At 37.4% G+C, this 21,532-nt stretch overlaps 1 protein-coding gene across 8 annotated transcripts in view; it reads left to right on the forward strand.

Annotated features, from left to right (window-relative positions):
* LOC126995711 (endothelial PAS domain-containing protein 1-like) overlaps positions 1-10,197 on the forward strand; it is a 280,018-nt gene extending 269,821 nt beyond the window's left edge. For 4 of the 8 annotated variants that reach the window (XM_050855532.1, XM_050855535.1, XM_050855538.1 and 1 more), the window contains 6 exons: positions 495-654; positions 1,005-1,115; positions 1,519-1,664; positions 3,125-3,348; positions 3,859-4,412; positions 8,502-10,197. In XM_050855532.1, the coding sequence (XP_050711489.1) occupies positions 495-654; positions 1,005-1,115; positions 1,519-1,664; positions 3,125-3,348; positions 3,859-4,412; positions 8,502-8,930 (1,624 nt within the window). In that variant the 3' untranslated portion in view covers positions 8,931-10,197. The remainder of the gene's footprint in view (positions 1-494; positions 655-1,004; positions 1,116-1,518; positions 1,665-3,124; positions 3,349-3,858; positions 4,413-8,501) is intronic. The other 4 variants (XM_050855537.1, XM_050855540.1, XM_050855534.1 and 1 more) reach the window with 3 other exon arrangements.
* Positions 10,198-21,532: the final 11,335 nt, after the last annotated feature.

Below are 21,532 nucleotides of genomic sequence, written 5' to 3' on the forward strand. Positions count from 1 at the left end.
CCACATGCCGAATAAATTACTAACCAACCATAACTTAGCCTAACCTACCTAACTGGGGGCTCAGCCCCCCTCGACCCCCTTAAGCTGTGTCAGTACCAACACTCACAAACACTTGGCTATTTTCCATTACATTTACATCCTGGATTGATCCATAAGACTTTCTCGTGGTAGAAGTACGTTCTTCATTTGAATGGAAACCATGAGGAGAAAAATATTTCATCAGGTGGGCAAAAAAAAGACTACAGTAACCGAAGGATAGGGCAGCAGATAAAAGGAGGAGGGCCTATTATAGTTACCGGTTCAAGAACTATTCTTGGTCCGTCCCCGTGGATTTCTGACCATCTGACCTTATCCGTTATATCGAGGGTTTACTGTATTTATATCAAATGAATTATTGTATATCTGCTACATTCTGTAAATCACTTTCATTGGGGCATCATAATTTACTATAACCATATGCATTTTTTTCACCTGTTCACCTCTGGGTGTGCCAGCAGCTTAAGTGGAGGGAGACTGTTACTTAACCGGAGCAGGTGCAACACACCATCACCAGACTGTAGCAGTGTACACTCTAGTGGACTGGGTACACCAGAGCCCCCAAAGCCTCTACTGAGTGAGGCTGCCCTCTCACAGCCCATCAAAAAACAATCACCGGTATGTCACTTATATTTTAGGAAGAGGAACTTTTAGTTATACTTTCTAATTGGCTTCAAATATAGTATGTCATTTGCTGAAGGGCATTTATTTAAAACACAGTACAATCATAGTGTCAGTGTCATAAATTTAAAAAGCAATAACCTTGCTGAAATAGGGTTGGAGATACCATATATTCCTATATTATTCTATTATATGCTCTGGGTCTCAAATAATTGTTAATCATTTTTCTTGTATTTATTTCCCTTACTAAGGTCTGTTACCTTTCAGACCTGTAATAAGCAAAGTAGTTCATTTAAGCAAATAGTTTTCTTCCTCTATGATCCTCACAAATCTTTATTTCACAAAAGGTCCCCTTTGGAAGCAGTCATCCTAGAACCACTACGGAGTCTCTCTTCATGCCACTAGATGAAAGCAATTCTGGAGGCTCCTCAGAGCTGTTCAGTAAACTGGATCTTAAGGTAAGACATAAGGTACAACATAGTTGTTGTATGTCTGACTTGTTTTATAGCAACATGATATAGATTAATTTGCTTTTTTTCATACTTATTTATTCAATAAAAGTATTTTTGTTTCAGTATTAAGTTGTTTCTACTACAAAACAAATTTATATCTAAGAAATATTTCAAGTAAGTTGCTCAGAACATATAAGTGGTTGGTGGGATAGAAAAAAAATAAACAGGAGGTTACATCACTTAACAAAAATCAGCATCAACGGTTTTAGGTATCGACTGGTATTTCAGGAACCTAACCCCCGTCAATAATGAGGGAGCACTGTACTACAAATAGGTAAACACACACACACAGACACACTGTATAGAGTTAAGAAGTGGATGCCTAAAATGTATTTTACTTTGTTTTCAGTTTGAAAATCAGAACATGGACTCTGATGAATTTGAAATGAGGGCACCATACATTCCTCCAAGTAATGAATTATTGTTATTCCTGGACCCTGACGATCTCTTCACAGGGCCTGAGTCAGATATTGCCATCTCCCCTAAATGTCTCAGGTGAGTCATGTGTATTTTCTGCTTACATTTTATGTAATAACATGGAGGCTGGGTTTGCCCACAGTTGAGATCATACCCAGTACCAGTTGTATATGAGGTTTACCTAGAATTAGCTCATGTTCAGTATCTTTTCATTCAATAAACAAATTATTTTCTATCATCCTTAAGGAAGCAAATCAACTACACATGCTTCAGCTTCAGCTCTTATAGTACACTGCTTCTTATTCTTTCCTTCTTCGTTTAAAATCCTAATTTTACCTTATGGGGTCGGACCGATTGATGAAGATGACAATGTCAGTCATCTTGGTTTAGAGAGAGACTTTTTCTGCCTTGGATGCCCTTCCTGTAGGCAACCCCAGATTTAGAGTGAGGACCTTGATGTATTGCCTACCATGGCTATGAGCCCCACCTACCCGGGTCTGTAGTCAGAGTTGTCCCTCTCTTAGGTGAAATGCCTATCATGGCTGTGAGCCCCACCTGCCCAAGTTGGATTGGTGAAGTGGCAGGGCATGTCCACACGTTGGTGGGCCATGCTTATAGTGCACTGTTGTTCATTGTAAAAAGTTAGTGCATCTGTTATGTCCTTGCCCATGGCTAGCAGTCAGTCCAATCCATAAGCTGTATTGGTTGGGGTGGAGCTTACAACCTCACCATGTAAAACCCAACCAGATGCCAAGTAAAAAGCAGAGGCTTCATTTGTGAACCTTATTCAATTTTATTAGGGGGCTGTAGTATGTGGCAAGTTCCCTAGATACATTTGCATCGGGTAAACTGCTGCCTATGACTGGTTTAGGGCAAAGTTTCTCAGACCCATACATCCTGAAATGTGGTGTGTAGGGCTTTGGTGCCCATCTCAGTCTCATTGGTTCTTGAGCCTGTGTTGGATGAGACCCCATTACCTTGGGACACAGGGCTATTGTGACACCCAGGTTACCACAGTTTACCTTCTCCAGGTTTCCCAGGTACCAATATATAGACCAGCCCAAAAGGTAGGATGAACAGCTGGGAGGGCTGTGCACCAGCTGACTGGATTCTACCTATCTTTATCCAACGCCCTGCTCCCTCACGGGAATTTCCCTCCAGGGGGTGGCCGCAACAGAAGTGTCTCTATCTCTCCCTGTTCTGGCACTCCATCTCAGCACATTCAATCCTGCTACTTCCAACTCTGTCGCTCCAATACTCACTTACCCTATTGATCCACTTCACAGGTGGTCTTCCCCTATCACTCCCTCCCTCAATTCTTCCCAGATTCTGTGGATAAATAGAATATGTATTTTAGAGGGTGTTACTACCATTAAATTTAGCAACACATAGATAATACAAAGGCATGTGTTTTCAATCAACATCTGAGTCACAAAACTAGCTAAAATCTACCTGATGTGTAGGTTACAAACTAATTCTCATTATTCTATTATTGTTGCTCGTCAATCATGATTCATAGTTACTCTTCTTTTCATCAGGGATGGAAAGTTTTCTACTACTACAGACAAAGAAGACTCCAGTCTGGCTCAGTTATTGCGAGACACAGATCCCAGCATAGCTGGGAACAGTCCTGGCAGAAATATCCAACTTGATCACTCTCCAGGGGTTCAGAGGAGCCAATACCAACAGAACAAATTCCTAGATGGTGGAGGAAACTTTGTCGACCCAAATAAAGTGCTGCCTGGACACTTCGCTGGCAAAGGCATGTCAAGAGAATGTTTGCTTTGAATTATTCAAGAATGTTAAAATGATATATTAGTCTCACTGAACTGAGGATCAAACAAAATTGACCCATAAACATTTCAGGTTTTGAGTTTTATTTAGCTGTAAATGTTTTTAAATTCTACTTCCTTTCTTTAAGATTGTCTTAACTCTAGTAACAAAGAAGTACAAACTTGGAATCTTATGGAACATTTATTTATGAACTTATCCTGAGGGCTTTTTACAGAACATTAAATTAATTATAGTTGACAGTGATGTTCTACTTGGCTCTGGAGGCATCTTTTCTTAGCATTCTAAAAGTTTTATGGTTCATGTTTTGGAGCTGTTATCACACCTCAGTTTTACTGTAATAATAATTCTGTACTATTGAATAGCATCATAATAGTATGATCAGACATGAATTTAATAAACTCTATATATGCATCTTCCCTATAATAAAATCATTAAGGAAATAGAACCTTTACTCATGATATAACCATTTACTGTTCAGATGAGTTGGACAGCATTGGAAATGACTCCCAGCTGGCAGACCCGCCCCCCATACCTGTGCAGGAGCCTGTGGAGCCGCCGCCTCCCCTGCTGGGCACAGATTCCCATCACACTTCAGGGCAGGTGAAGCGAGGTCACTCGCCACTCTCTTCACCCACGCTCCACCACAAAAAACTGTGTCCACCTAAATGTCAACAGCCACAACTAAAATTTTCTGAACGATGTCAAGATGGAGTGAATAATCACCTACAAAATCAACAAAATGGAGGACTGCGCTTGCTCACTCCACACACCCCGATTATGCAACAGTTGTTAATCAGCAAGGATCCAATCACTGTACGTGGAGGACGTTCCCCTGCTGGAGGTACTTCAGCCTCCAGGAATTTACTTACTGACAAGAGTCACTCAGTGCTTCGGAACCTACTGGTGAGTGGACGTGACGAGTCTGCCGGCTACTCTGTGTCTGCCCCGGCAAGCCCTGCTGGCACTCCTTCAGCAAGCTGCGCCACGTCTCTAGGTCCACATCCCCTGCGGGAGGAGGCCAAGGGGGTAAAGGTACAGGGATCACTGCACTGCCTTCCAAATTCAAGCCTACTGTTTGTCATAAGTGGTTTGATTTGAGTATTATGTAGAACATTTAGCAGAGTAAAGTCTTTATTTCATATTTTATTTACATAGAATCATGAAGTAAACCATTTATATCACTAAAGAGTGTGTTCTATTTCATTGCATGTATTGACTCAGAATTCATATCAGAAAGCACTTTAATTTAAGCATGATGGTAGCATGTGTCTAATCATTTAAAATGAAAAGAGGTGGCTTGATGCCTCTCTGAGAGATAAGTGTTTGTTGTGTTGTTGAAAGGAATGATGATGCTAAATGTTCTTCATTTACAATTTGTTTAATTCATCACATACTTGTGTTGATAGGCGAGAGTAGCTGTAATGCTTGCTGATTATGATGATGAGGCTACCTCAACCCTCAGGACAGCAAATCATATGAGTTGGTGCTTGCAGTGACCCTGTATTTTTTTGTGTGCATTTTGCTTTTTCTGATTGTTTCCTTTGCTTTCTTTAGTAGTAAATAGTATTCTTCAACACATTCTATATAAATTTATTATGGTGTGCTTTCCCTAAATTAGTTTTATTTTCTTATTTTATTTGTCCTTTTTTTTCCAGAACTGTTAGGATAGAAGCTAAATGTGACTGTAGCTTCAAAGCTCATACAGAGCATGAGCACAACACTTTGATATAGCTAGTAGTATAAAAAAAAAATTGTGTGTGTTTGTGCTGGCATTATCACCATATCCTCCCCCATTTATTTTTTTCCTGACTCAACTCCATGTTATTTATACACTAATGATTTATTCTTTAAACATTTGCAATTAATTAGTTACAGCTGAATCATAATTTCCTAACATGCACATCTCCATCAGACTTTGATTCTAGACTGATAGGATACATAAATCAGTATAGTTTAATACCAGACAATCATATCTCCTTGAAAATTGTTACTTCCCAAGTTTCACTTTAACTCAAATACTCAAAGACTGAGAATAACTTAACAGAACACTAAGTTTGGAAATCATAAATATTGATTGGCATTTACTAAACCTCTTAAATGACTAACATCATCCCATTAACTTCACACCACACATCTCAATCACCATTATCAATCTTTACTCACCCCTTGGTCCTTCACTATGACCCTCAGTACAGCAAATTTGTAAATATCACTAGTAACTAAAGGGAAAGTTAGGGGCATACGCTATAGCTGCACGTGGCCTCAGTGCTCATCTACGTGACATTGGCCCTTGACCCTGTGGTGGGTAAGAACCCATTCCTCCAGTGTGACATTTAAGTTACCACAGTTTACCTTCCCCAGGCTTCCCCAGGTACCAGCCTGAAAGGAAGGAAGAACAGCTAAGTGGGCAGTGTAGCTAAGTGGACCTACTGCCCGGTCCAGGATTAAAAAAAAACAGGCCTGCAGATTTTTAGCTAGGCCTCCCGACCATTATACCACTGACTTGTCTACTTTGTAATTAAAGTTGATGTCAAGGGCAAGACCAATTTTTTTATCTCAAGGGTAGTAATGGACAAACCTTGACTTTTGTCATTACGTAAGTATTACTATTAACTACCAAAAGTCTCCTTTGACCCCCTACCCCTTCCTCAGTTTTCTGTTACAACTTTTTTGTACAGCCTTCACTAATGCAACGGCAACCTGTGTAAGCTACATATTTGAACATTTTTATATATCCCTTTCAACTCTGCTACTTTTCAGTGTTCAACAGCTGGCACTGATAGCTTTCATAGGGCTTGGACAAATCATTGCATGTCATTTCTCATGAATCAACAACAGATGGGACCCACTCACATTAGTCACCATCCATATTCAGAAAGAGAAGAGCAGTCAGCATGTTTTCAGAAAGAGAAGAGTGCAGCAAAGGGGTTCTACCAGTCAGTACAGCTAGTTTATACTAGTCACATTCTGCATCATTAAATGATAAATCATTATATAAGTGATCCCATTTCTAAGAGGCAAGATAGTTAGTTATTACCTAATTATTGACCTTTAATGGAGCTCCTTTTTATGTAACAAACCCTGGCATGCAGTGAAGCATAATTTCCAAAGGAAAAAGAAAAATTAGTCTGAATAAAGGTATAAAATATGGTCTGCTTTTCTACATGGGAAAGGATTGCTAAAGTGAAAAAATGCATAATAAGTAAGACAAGTAATAGTGCCAATAGATTTAAGGAAAAGGGCAAGGAATGTAACTAAGGCATCAATATTTTTACTTTTTTGGCAAAGAAAGTTTCTTACATCAGTGTTGTCATGTTAATATAATTCAGGAGATCCTTAGTTTCACATCCTCTTGATTTCCTAGATTTTGGATTCTTTTGACAAAATATGGGACAGTTGAAATACAATGTCATAATTTTCCAAACTCAAACAATAATTTACGTGACGTTCAATAGTTTGTGTGCACAACATCAGTATTTTTTGTGCTGGGTCATGAGTATGAAGACAGTGCACTTTGTATCAACATTTATTCAGCATCAGTGCTAGGGTCTACTGAATATTTAAAATGTACTTGTTTATTGTGTGTGGGTGTTATTCTTGGAAAATCTCACATAGTGACTGAGTTTGCTTATAATGAATGTACATTTGCAGTGGTTATATAGGGATGCACTCCACGACCCCGTACAACCACCAGAATGTTAATTGACCACACTTTTACATAAACAGTGCACTGACCTAGTATTACAAGCAACAGTAATGATGTATTAAATAACAGTAATAACATACTTATTACATTAGTTACCCACAAGCCACCTTCCTGTCATGTAGTGTGGCCCAATTGAACAGAGTCAGCAGAGTGCAACAAAGATAGCAGTACTTTGAAATTCCATACAGCTTTTCTGCCGATCATGGCTTGAACGCAACCCTAGATTGTATGTAGCTGCAGTGAGAGCTGTAAAGCAACATTCTATGGAAACATAAACCACACTGAATATTTAGGATGCCTGCTCTGTAATTGTTGCCTCTTGTTCACAAACACTAAGTATTGCAGCATTTTTTTCCACTTATTAATTAGCATTACTTAATGTAGTTTGGAATAAGTGGAAAAAAATACTGCAATACTTAGTGTTTGTGAACAAGAGGCAACAATTACAGAGCAGGCATCCTAAATATTCAGTGTGGTTTATATGTCTTTCACAAAATGCTATATTTTCCTGCTAAAATGAACACACTCCAGGACTTTAGTGCTAGGTTCACAATGCTTCAAGAAAGAGCACACTTGCAAATCCGATCTTATGCAGGGCCATCTTATAGGGCAAGCGATCATGCAAAATGAAAAGTAGCACAAAGAGATTTTTCACATATGAAATACATGATAGAAATAGGCTGGATGCAATTTTTCGAAGTGGCACACGTTGAATATGCATAAAATGAGAACTGGGTGTGGAGAATTAGGAGGGAAAGTGCATTTGAGCATCCATTCCATCATTCCTTTTCACAGAACTGTCAGATGCAGTCTTCATGGAAATGATGATGCCCTAGTGATGTCAGATTACAAAAACTTACACATGACCATTTGTACCATATTGTTCACCCTACATATCTTTTTGCCTTAACTGGCTGTCTTCAGTTTAGTTGTGTATGGCATGGCTGTGCACAGACTTTTATTATAAAGAAAGTCACTAAATGCCCTGACTTTTTTTCTTATTTAAAGTCAACTACAAAAATAACTGAATAATTTAAGAAAGCAGAAAACATTTAGAGTTAATTCCCTATTTGTCTTATGCAAAACATGATTCCTGGTATTCATCATGCTCGTATTCTTTTGACATAATGACCATTCCCAAAGTACTAGATAGAATGGAGATACAGAGATATACACAGGCAATGAAAAGTTGGATCACCAACATATGTGGCAGTAAGCTTTTTTGAGCTTCCATGGTTAATTCTATAATTTAAGTAAACCTTTCATTGTTGGTGCCAATAATGCCACAGCCTTAAGAGTTGAAATGTGTAGTATGCCAAAATTTCATCTTTGGGGAAAACTGATGGATTCTGTTTACAATGTGTTCGAATTCACAATGTATTAATCACTGTGGATCTTTTTTCTTTTTTTTTCAGGATGTAACTGAAGACAACAGCATAGTACTAAAGGATGCCCATGGAGGGAGCCTTACCTCCTCTCCCACAGCCTTACGTATTCCCAAAGACAGGATGGCTACCATGTTGCTGACCAGTGCTGGAGGCAAGTCAGGAACCTCTCTGTCTTATCCTACACTGAGATTAGTAACAGGAGGTCCCACTGGTTTAAAGCAAGCATTCAAACTGACTTCAAATTCAAGTAATCATTCTGAAGGATGTGGCAGCCGGTTGGGCCAGCGACAGGATCCTTTTTTGCTGATGAGCTCGGACACCATCCCCACTTTGCTAGAGCTGACCCAGCAAGACTATGAGGTCAATGCACCAGCCAACAACAGTCTCCTTCAAGGAGCAGAACTCCTCATGGCACTGGACCAAAGCAGTGAAGCAGCTTTGCTTGATGGGAAGTAATGATTATAGAACCTTAATTCTACATAATATATGAATGATGTGAAATCAAAATATTTTTTTATCTCATGTGCTCCTCATCCACTCCACTGCCTCTGTCTGTGTCTCAGTGTCAGAGAATAAGCAAATATTCTTGTGGTTTATTTTTCTCATAATTGTGTCTCACAAGATGATGTTCTTCCTTTTATCTTTATCACCAGTTACCCTTCAACCTCTAAATCTTCATGGAATTTTATATTCACAATAAATTATATTTTATTACTAACACTGTTCAGAGACTGAACAAATAGTGATGACATCAATGAAGAATCGAACTAAAAACTATATTTTGTAATAAGTCTTTAATATTGTTTTTATGAGTTCCAGCTCATTTTATACTTTTAACCAACTTATGTATATACATCTAAAGCTAAGAATGAATGTTAATATAAATGAAATGAGTGTGTTCAACATTATCATATTGAACTTCTTCAGCACAAATTTGTTAAATTCTGTATAATTAAGTTGTTTCAAGAACCAGAAAAGTAAACTGTAAACTCTGTGAGTGTGTGGAAAAGGTTTTGATATTTATAATTTATTAGTAACTAAACTTCATCATTTACTTTACATGTTGGTATTTGTTTGTTCTATATCGTAGAAAATAAATTGCCAGTTTATCAGTTGAGATCATTTATAAAATAATGAAATAGAATCAATATACCAGCATATTCTGCATAGTACTACCTTACTAATGACTGATTTAAATATTTGAACAAGCTGGAGAACAGAAGTGTAGTTACCTATCAGTCTTTGTTTTCTTAAGCAATTTGTTTACATTTAAAACTGCAACTTGATCACTCCATACTGCTTCTCACCTCAACACCTTACAATGCAAAGTCACTGAAACCAGGAAGTCTGATGATGAAACTGCCCTTTTTTGTATGCTCAATATGTGTTAGGGAATGTGTAAAATATCTAAAAATATTCCTAAATATTGTCAGTAAGAAGTAACTATGAATAACTGCATTAGTAGCTTTCACAAAAAAATCATAACCATAAGAATACTGGAGTGCTTCGCAAAATGGGTTGGATTTTTATTTATTTATTTATTTACTTTTTTTTTCATGGCTTCATTTTCTTCCCTCAGGGACCCAGTTGGGTATAGTCCTTTAGATTCTTCAGAGGTCAATAATGATGATAATGTTGTCATAGAAATCTTCTCATGACTGACAATTTTAAGTTCAATTCCTGTACACTGCCATATGTAAATATATGAATCAATGTGATTAGACGATTTGTTGTTTTATTTTTTCAGTGACAGCTTTGAGAAAACACACCGAGGTAGACCTCGTAACTTCCTGGGTAATATTGCGACTGCATATGTAACAATTTGTCACTGTCAAGGTTAACCATTGAAATATTTGTTCAGTTAGCCCTGCGGTTTAATATACCTTGTTTTCTAAGTGAGATATGCTGGTACATTGATTTTTTGTTGTATTCTTGATTTTCTTGTATATTAGCTACAATCTAGAGAATTACTGAAAAGAAAAATAAGTTCTATATATTATCTGGAAGTCAACAGGCTGAAGAATTTATTATGATAACTCTCTTGTACAGTGAGGAGGAAGAAAAGTCAAGGGAGAGCACTAGACAGTCACTCCAGTGGTGGAAATGAAAGTTTTGATCTCGTTTCATGTTCATAAGGGAACACATTTCTTTAGCTACATAGAAATCCTAGAAGAACGGTCACTGTTCAGGTTGTTATTTTGCAAAGTACAGTATAATATTTTTAGCTGGCATCACTTAGTTTATGTTTCTGTGCATAATTTTTGGCTCAGCTCAGTGGGGCACTTCTTTATAGAACTGAAACATTGAAATCTCATCAAATTTGTATTACCATAGCTTTTTTTTTTTTTTTTTTTTTTTTTTTACTTAGGTTTTATTATATATATATATATATATATATATATATATATATATATATATATATATATAGATATATATATATATATATATATACAGTGAACCCTCGATATAATGGACTAATTGGGGGGAACTAAGTCTGTTCATGCCGAAAGTCCGTTATAAGCGGCGGAAATTTAAAAAAAAAAAAAATTAAAATAATACCGACAAACCTAATGAATGTAGGCATATAGTTTTTTTATTGTGTATGTTGTCTGCACGTTGTCTGTATAGGTGGCGTACACAACTCGTCACGTTCAAGCTCTGGCTGAGCTCCACTGGAGGGCCAATAAAACAAACCGCGCTTCTTTTTCTTCTTTTGACCTGTTCCGCGTTGGTGCCGCAAGACAAACACAGCCTAACTAGCCCCATAAAACACTCCAGAAGGAGAAGTAGCCATCTCCACCTTCACCTATGCGCCACCGACACGTGTTGTTCTGTTGGTCTTCCAGCGATCAAGAAAGGAGGGCTTAAAAAGACTACAGTAACCCAAGGATGGGACAGCAAAGAAAGGGAGGAGGGGCAGGTGGCTAGCAGACGTTATTGTAGTTACTGGGCTCGGTTGGTTCGAAAAATATTCTTGGTTGGTCCACGTGGATTTCTAACTGTCTGACCTTGTCCGTTATATCCGAAATCCGTTATAAGCGGGTTCGTTATATCGAGGGTTTACTGTGTGTGTGTGTGTGTGTCTATATATATATATATATACTGGTATATATATATATATATATATATATATATATATATATATATATATATATATATATATATATATATATATATATATATATATATATATATATATATATATATATATATATATATATATATATATATATTCAAGGGTCTCGTCTGCACTAAGGATACACAAATCACATTCATTATTATTAAAAATTTACATGTGGCAAAAATTAGCACTTGTATGGTGCTTGATCTTCTTTGTTAACTGCTGTTGTGCTGCTGTACCTCTCACTGTGAGGCACCATCCATGCCGTGGCCTTTCATGCCACACAGCAGTTTTACTCACCATCTGCTAGTGTGTCCACTTTGCTCTTCACATGTACGTGTGGTATTACAGCAAATGTGGTCCATTTTGTGGTTTTGTCCCTCTACACTTATGATTATACTCTGCAGTCTTACTCCTTCATACAAACCTAACAGGACGTCATTAATGCTTGAAACAATGCTGAAAATCAATCAAGCTAAAGCTGTTGTTTGTTTGCCACTGGATTATAATAGAACTAAGGAAGGTGACTATTAAGAACATGCACAAAAACTGCTGGCAAGATGAAAAGTTGATGGATTCAATTTTCTCGTTGATCAGCCTAAATTGTAAACATCAAACTGATGGCAGGGAAAACTGGGAATATTGTTAATTACTTATAGTAATAAAAAATAAGGAGATAAATACTTTGGACCTTACTAATTATAAACGTGTCCACCACATGACATTTGTGCAAGGAGCCAAAACATCCACCATTGTTGATGATAAACAAATATGCACTAAACTCTTACACAGCTCACACTAATGTCTCTAGTGCCTTGTTTTTTATCAATAAAATTCATAAATTATTCCTGCAGGGTGGAACAAAGAAACATGTAGAAAACATCCATGTTTTTTTACAATGAAATAAGCATTGCTCATGAAACTTAACATGGTGCATGGTTTTTGGGGAAAGAAACCCCTATCATATAATGACCCTAATATATATATATATATATATATATATATATATATATATATATATATATATATATATATATATATATATATATATATATATATATATATATAACACTGGTTCCAAATATTCATTCACTTATGTCATCTCAGTTATTAGATATTGTTTTTTACAGTAAATGAAGTTTAATAAGAAATGTATGTGTTATGCACATATTTGTAAAACATCTGTTTAATTGATGTGTATTAGTTAATGTTTAATTTTCATAGAGGTGAAAATAAATTGGCCCATATTATTCCACTGTATGATAGTCACATTTGTAACCTTTGTACAGTTTTTGTTTCAAAGCTATTGAAGTTAAAATGTTAATTACCCTCATCTGGAAAATTTATGTTTTCCACACCAATACTTTGCAAATGCTGGAAATGTCAAATTTACTAAACATTTTTCATGGACTTTCCAAGGGAACTAAATTAAATGAAGAGGCCAGGGAGCTGTATGCGAGCCTAAGTCAAATTGCAACACCATCCAGCAGTCAATAGTAATATTGTCATTGCCTAATCAAACACCAAAGACTGTGAATAGATAAAATTTCCCTAATGCCTGACAGCCTTCATTTTAAACTTGTCATCCCATTAATGAGCTTATTATCTAACTATCTAGTTATAAGTATCAACACTGCAGTTTTTTTGCTGCTTGCTACATGTGGAATACACAAACAGGTACAAAGAGCCCTGAACCAACACGTATTGTCTTTTCAGTTTTATACATAGGCACCATGATGCAGTAGTATATATATGCCTTTACTTTCATCTACACAATTCATCATTCAACTTCTGTTTTTTACATGATACTGATTAGCAGAACAAAGCAAGCTCATGCAATCATGTATTGAGCCCTTCAAAACAAATTGTAATTTATGTGTAAAATTCTCACCATACAACATATTTTGCTACATTTTCTCAGTTTGATACAAAGATTATCAACAACAATACTTTGTTGCAGTAAGATAAATTTTCATTAAGACTATATTTATTTTCCAATACAGTGGTGGCTGGTGCCATGGTACAGTGCATGAACAGGAAAAGTGATTGGCATCATCTCTAAAAAGTGAAGCAAGCACAATGCTACCAATGTTGTATCCATCACTGTCCAGTATAATATATATATATATATATATATATATATATATATATATATATATATATATATATATATATATATATATATATATATATATATATATATATATATATATATATATATATGTACCATGCCTGTCCAGGCTATGGCTACGCTGCAGCCCCATGGGATGAGCCACCACTGTCCTTGTCAGTTATAGATACTGAATAGTTTATATACTGAAAACTCTTCGTTATGAAATTGAGTAATGTGACTTGGATCCTCTTTTGTTATTTCACATATTTTTTCTATATTATTTTATCCCAAATCAATAGAGGCCTAATCATAAGGTAGGGATAAACCTGCAGCCTTTGATAGTCTGTATATACATGTACATACATACTGACATTTCTAATAATTATTTCATTACATTTATCCCATTTTTAGTTTACTTCAATCTTAAATATTTTCAAATGCATTTACAACTTAAATTCCTAAATTTTTTTTTTTTTTTTTTTTTTTTTTTTTTTTTTTTACCAAAATGTTAATGATGCACAGGTCCCAAAGTGAAGGCAGGCACTTCAGTCTGTCTGTGTGTTAGATAACCTACAGGATGCCGTCCTAACCACCCTAGGAGTGTCAGGTTCTCAGGTGTGTGACAAGAATGGTAACACCTGAGTGCCATGACAAAACTGTGTCCCTCAAGAATAAGTGATTTGATGGCCACGAAAGGAAGGAAAATGCTCTTTTAACCTTAAATGCATGGCCTTGAGTCATTTACTACCATGACAAAGAATATAAATTCTGTGAAAATACTTTTCTTTAGAGTGTTTTACGATACTGTGTCTCTCTCAGCATGTGAGACTTGCGTAAGACAAGTGGGGGCCACAGTTCATGATGAAATTTAACCCACCTTATCTTATTTTTTTCTTCTTTTTAAAGAGGACATGTCAACAACATTATGTAAGAGTGCTTCAACACTTATAAAAACCATATACATGTCTCCTTGTAATTGTGTATGGTCAGTCTACATAACCAGTTACAATGTCCTTTATTACATATATATTTATACATATACATATATTTTTTAACTTGATTTTTCAAGTATGTTTGAAGCAAAAAAGTTTTAAAGATCAATTCGTCATAATTATGTTATCTGTTTGGGGGGAATGATGCACATATTGTAGGGAATTTGGCAGAATATATGTAGCATTATTATTTAGCTTCTGATTAATATAGTGTTGTTTTAGACAGAAACCTGGAAAATTACATGCACCTAACAGGGTAGGCAACAGACAGGCTCCTCTTCATTAAGATTATTTTCCAGAAACTACTTTTATAAGCAACCTGTATGCTCTCTTGCCATGAGTTTGCAGTTGTATTCAAGCTGCATACTTTTTTTCTGTCCTGAGGAAGAACAGAAGAGTTTGGGCAGAGAGGGACTAAGATCTAAATGTATATTAGAATTTATTTCTGCAATATCTTTACCAGTAAAAGTGTTCTTACCAATATTTACATATATTATTATGTAATTTGGCTAATCAGATTCCCATTATTTGTTAACGTTAATATATATATATATATATATATATATATATATATATATATATATATATATATATATATATATATATATATATATATATATATATATATATATATATATATATATATATATATATATATATATATATATATATATATATATATATATATATATATATATATATATATATATATATATATATATATATATATATATATATATATATATATAATATTTGTAGTTCCCAGGTTTCAGATTCAAAACTCTGGTTTAAGTCTTAATTTGATGACTCTGTCGGAGCTGAAGAACACTGTACAGCCGCCCAGTGACTGTGTTGAAGGTGGCGGATCTTTATGTGTTAGTGTTATAAGATCAGTAATGCATGGTATTTTTATCTTCGTGTTTTTATTGATTCTTGCCCTATGGTTCAGTACCATTTAAGTTATGACTCTTCATTCCCATGTCAAGTATCCTATCTCCTACCAAGCCAGAGTGGAGAGTACAAAAGATGTTAACTAAAAGATAAAGAACAAGTCCTAGATATCAGAGGAGTGATTACAAACTAAACTGATCTTCAACCTTTCAACTTTATATAAAAAGTAAAGCTTGGGGCATTCACTATAACTTTGTGTGGTCTCCGTGCTCATCTTAGTCTCGTTGGTCCTTGAGCCTGTGGTGGGTGAGAACCAAGGAGATTATCAAGGAGATTACTCTCCTTTGTAAGAACCCAGTACCCTGGGAAAAAGGGCAAATGTGACATCCAGGTTACTATAGTTTACCTTGCCAAGGTTTCCACAGGTACCTATATATCAACGAGACTGATAAGGAGTATGAACAGTTTGGTGAGCTGGGGATCAACTGCCCAAACTGGGACTCCAACCTAAGTCCTTGGCTTTGTAGCTAGGCATGCTAACCACTACACCATGGATATGCTCAGTTTTATGTAGGTACTGTGTGTGATTTTACTGATCAAAATTTTTGTCCTGAATTCTTAATATTTAATACTTCTTTGAGACCAAAATATCTCTTAAATAAGCAATTACCAAACTATTCACCATTACACAGGGAAAACTAAAGCAAACAATAATTAAAACAATGCGACTAGGTAGCACAAGACTGTCTGTTATTTAGCTTCAAAAGCCACAGTTTGGGTATCATTACTTCAAAGGTGATGTTTTCCTACTGTAAAGCAAAAAAGGTCTACATTATAAGATCTAACAAACATAATGGCCAAAGCTGTTCATCTCTGTTGATTCAATCAAAGGGGCCATATGCCAGTGAGTACATTGCCTTCCCCGCCCTGTGACACCATCCCTAGAAGTTCCTCCAAGCAAGTTCCCATGCAGGCATCTTTTTTTCACCCATACTAAGTATACCTCCCAGTAGGATCCATCTACTTGCTCTACCATATGCAACTTGTTGGCACCCCTTTGATTTACCCAAGGCTTTCAGATACAACCCTGTAACCAGGGTCAACTTCTGGACTGCATGCCACCCACCCATATAGCCAGAGTTGGCATGCACAGACTATGCAGATAGACTTTCATTCATTCCCACTGAATTATCACTAATTTGACACACACCAATACACCCACATCCCCCTCCCCCCATACACACATACAGGCAAACTCTGACAACATTGTGTGCCTTCACTGGGTAGTTCGGAGACGGTTCATTTAATTTTCATCACTACACAACAATATAAATTTTCCTACGTGTCCATGTTGAAGTGAACATATTTTGGCGTAAACGATGCATTGTCATTCATTCATTCCCACTAAATTATCACTAATTTGACAAGTCATTCCAGTACTATCCCATGACTCTGCATAGACACATTAGCAAAGGCATCAATTGGCCTCTTCAAGTCACTATTTAGTGTCCATGTCTCATAGCCACAGGCAGGGAGCACAAGCAACAAAGATCTCAACCTTTGCCCTTCACAGGAATGAACATTGTCATATACTCAGACTGACTGAGTCCATAATACTGTGGGCCAAACCAATCTGCCCTTCTTAAAGAAGTCAATCGTGTTACACTGGACCACTGAAGATGGGAGTTTATTCCATTCTTGCACTTCAATGTTAGTGAAAAAAAAATTGGTGCAGTCTGAATTTACTTGTTTACATTTAAGTTTTGTGCCATTATTTTTCGTTTGCAAAGAGTCATCGATCATAAACAATTTTGATTTGTCCACATTCGTAGTCATTAAGTATTTTAAAACATTTGATCAATTTTCCTCGAAGATGACGTTTCTCAAGAGAGAACATGTTAAGGATTGAGAGCCTCTCATCGTAAGGTCTGTTGTGAAAGGAAGGGATCATTTTTGTTGCCCAGTGTTGAACACCTAATTTAGCAATGTCCTTTGAATAGTGGGGAGACCGAAACTGTACCGCATATTCCAAGTGGGGTCGTACTAAATAACAAAACTTTCTTTAAATGAAGCCCAGCAGTCTGTTCGCTTTATTTGCTGCATCGATGCATTGCTGTGAGAATTTGAGGTTTGACGCGATTTTGACACCCAGGTCCTTGCCACACTGAACGCTTTTGAGTTACGCCATGCATTTCATAATCGACCCTTGTTCCAACTTGAAGGACCTGGGCACTTATCTACATTAAAGGGCATCTCCCATCCATCAGGTCAAGCTGAAATTTTATGCAAATCTTCTGTCTTCGTCAGTTAGAACCAAGTTACCAATATCTTTGTGTCACCTGTAAATTTACTAATGAGATTATTGATTACAACGTCCACATCGTTGATGTAAATAATGAAGGGCACTGGGCCAAGAACCGAGCCCTGAGGGATGCCTATAGTGACAGGCGCCCACTTTGCAAAACTTTATTGCCTTGGGCAACACGGGACAACCAGTACGCCCTCAAAGCTGTTATTTTCGATGCAAGTCCAATTTTATGTCTTTTTGCATCTCGTATGAAATATTTTCAGGGTGTATCGTAAGCTCTAACTTTAAGAATATGGCAAGTAGCTAAATGTACATTATTACGGTGACCCAGCAATGCACAGTGAAGGCATTGCCGTATAACACGAACACTTGGCTCTCGTGATGGAAGTGAAGTGTGACCACCCATTTACTTTCTATAGAGTCATGATGATTCGGACAATTGATTTTTTCATGATTTTTAGTAATTTTATATAAATTTAAACACTACAAGTGTTGCAACAGTTATAAAAAGGTTAATATGGTTGATTTATATTCAGATATTATGCTTGTGAGAAGAGAAGGAAGCCATATTTCCAAAATTAAAGATATTTCTTGTAGGTCTCCTTTTAATTTATTTTTTCCTATAAATATTGAAAGGATACTTTTGTGCTTATACATATGTTTTGTAATAGATATATTCTTGCTTATTAGCCAATCAAATTTAAGTTATATTAATATTATGCTGAGTAATACGAGTATCCGTACCATCCCATCGTACCATCCCACTTCCCTGACCGAATCATATCCACGGATGACGGTTTGGACAATTTAGAAACTTTGTTTCATCACCTACACCTGAAAACTGGAAATAGCTATGGGTGTCATATTAATAACCTAACGAGACAAATGATGAAGGAATATTTTCAGATCGACAAAATTACACTTCTTTTTCAACTTTTTTTTCAAAATATTTTTTTTTAGAAAGTGGTTGAATAATCACCGCTCTCCCCTACCTCATGAACCCACGATGCCCTCTAGCCCCCCCCAAAAAAAAACTGCCAAAATTATGGGCCTGTGTGACCCTCAAGTTGAGTGAAACACGTGAAAGTAGAGTATTACAAATATCTAGGGCAAACAGTGCAAACCCAGCTCCCGAAAAAGAAATCAGGAGAATGGATATGGGATTGTAGTGCTGACTTGCCTGATGGGCGAGCCTCCCATAACCCACTTAGCCGGGGGGGTACCTCTTTGGCCGACTGGTAAAGGAGTGGCTCTCCCGTTACGCTGGTCGCGGGTTCGATTCCCGGCGCTGGCGAACCTTTCCTTGTCTGGATTAATTTCTCGTGTGTTTCGTTATACGCAGAGATCGTGTTGGAGTAAAGAGCAAATTCTGGCATTTCACTGGAGGCAAAGCGGTGGCATCCTCTCCTGTGGTTCTGTTGTGTCTCCCCGAGTGGGTAACAGGTAGAGTGATGGCCCATGCTCTCCGAAGTTCATAGAAAATGGGAACTCAACACAGAAATCAATCTAAATGGAAATGGGGAGACGTGTAGTGCTGACTTGCCTGATGGGCGAGCCTCCCATACTCCACTTAGCCAGTGGGGTACCTCTTCTGCCGACTGGTAAAGGAGTGGCATTCCCGTTACGCTGGTCGCGGGTTCGATCCCCGGCGCTGGCAAACCTTTCCTTGTCTGGATTAATTTCTCGTGTGTTTCGTTACACGCAGTGGTCGTGTGAGAGTGGAGTTAAGAGCAAATTCTGGCATTTCAGGATGTAATGCTTTTAGTAAACATAACCATGAATAGCAACCTGCCACTCTCCTAAAAGAGAAAGATGTAGGTGTGTCCTGGCAGTGGTAACACTGGTGAATCAAATTATTTAGAGCATACCAGCAGTCATAACCACCTTGAGGTAAATTAGGCAACCATCTCATGAGGAATCTCTTCTCTTCTCCTCTCATTTTTTATAGTCAGACTCAGCCATGGGCTTGTAAAGGGTGGAGTCAGCATGGTCCACCCATCCTATAGACGAGTAAGGTGAAGCCGCCGAACTCATTTCACTCGCTGTCAATATGGCGGATACCTGGGTGACCCACGCCCACCACTTTATAGTTACCAACTTCTGACAACGGCTTATCCATTATGACGGTATTGTTTTTGATTACCATACACATATTGATGTGGAAGATTTATTTTGTACATATTAATATATTCTAGTACGCACACAAAAACTAAATGGAAACACAGAAACCATGCAGCTTTGACATTTCACAAGCTAATTACACCACCAATTCACTGATGTTTTATTACTTAATGTTAATCTACCACTAACCATCATTAACATATTCATAGTAATCTTGCTGTTAACAGCTTTCTGAGCAGTGCTTCTTTTTGTTGACTTTTCCTGCATAGGAATTAATACCTCACCTGTAAAAGGTTTCAGCAATAGCTTTGATTAGCAATGCTAATGGTCTCATTGCAACTGAAAAGGAGTCTACTATGATCTCTCTATACCACGGAAACCCACGTGGACTGTGAACTTGACGAGCCTGACCAGACCACCTGACACATAACATAATATTATCCACTATCTTGACAGATAGAAAATGGCAGTTCAGCGGCTTACCAGATACTTAGATCAGCTCCACCCTTTACCTCCATGGACTTGGCTCATTTCATTTCATTGCATTTCTAGGGGACCCACAGAGGGCTTCTCTTGGATGCTGCGGGGAAAGAATGAATATTTGAATATAGTACTAGTGTTAGTCTGGTAAGTCTGTGGTATTTATGGTTGTGGCTGCCCCTTGTGGATCGTGTAGTTGTCGGGTGTAAATACTCCAACGACTGTCCTCATTAGCTCCGATGGCTAGGTTTTGCAGAGTTGGGACAGCTTTGGGGCTGCCCGACCGGGCCCCGCCCAACCGGAGTCTCGATCATAGCCGATCGACATAAACAAAGACAGATCTGTCACCGCGCGTGCAGGTGAGAGAGGGAGGAACTGGTGGACTGATGGTGTCGTTGATCGCTGACAACGTCGGGAAGCAAACTTATGTAAAAACAATAAAAAATAATTAAATAAAAAGATTCATAGCACTATTATAGCCTTACTTTATGTATACAGAATACTTGATACACAACTTCAATTAGCTAAACAGATGGCATCTGAGAGAGAGAGTGTATTGGTGTGGAGAGGCTTTGGACCCACCCGAACGGATTTCGTATTTGTGTCTGACTATAGCTGCAGCCTGTTCAGTGCTCAATACACCCCCACCCTAAAGCCAAATGAAGTACGGCGTACCGTATACTTTTTTTTTTTTTTTTTTTTTTACAGCAAAGGAGACAGCTCAAGGGCACAAAAAAGTAAACATTAATAAAAAAAAAAGCCCCCTACTCGCTGCTCCTAAAAAGAATCCAAAGAGGTGGCTGAAAGATAAGTCAGTTTCGGGAGGAGAGGTGTCCTGATACCCTCCTCTTGAAAGAGTTCAAGTCGTAGGCAGGAGGAAATACAGATGAAGGAAGATTGTTCCAGAGTTTACCAGCGTGAGGGATGAAAGAGTGAAGATGCTGGTTAACTCTTGCATAAGGGGTTTGGACAGTATAGGGATGAGCATGAGTAGAAAGTCGAGTGCAGCGGGGCCGCGGGAGGGGGGGAGGC

Source organism: Eriocheir sinensis, chromosome 8 (genome assembly GCF_024679095.1).
Source record: "Eriocheir sinensis breed Jianghai 21 chromosome 8, ASM2467909v1, whole genome shotgun sequence".
NCBI lineage: Eukaryota > Metazoa > Arthropoda > Malacostraca > Decapoda > Varunidae > Eriocheir > Eriocheir sinensis.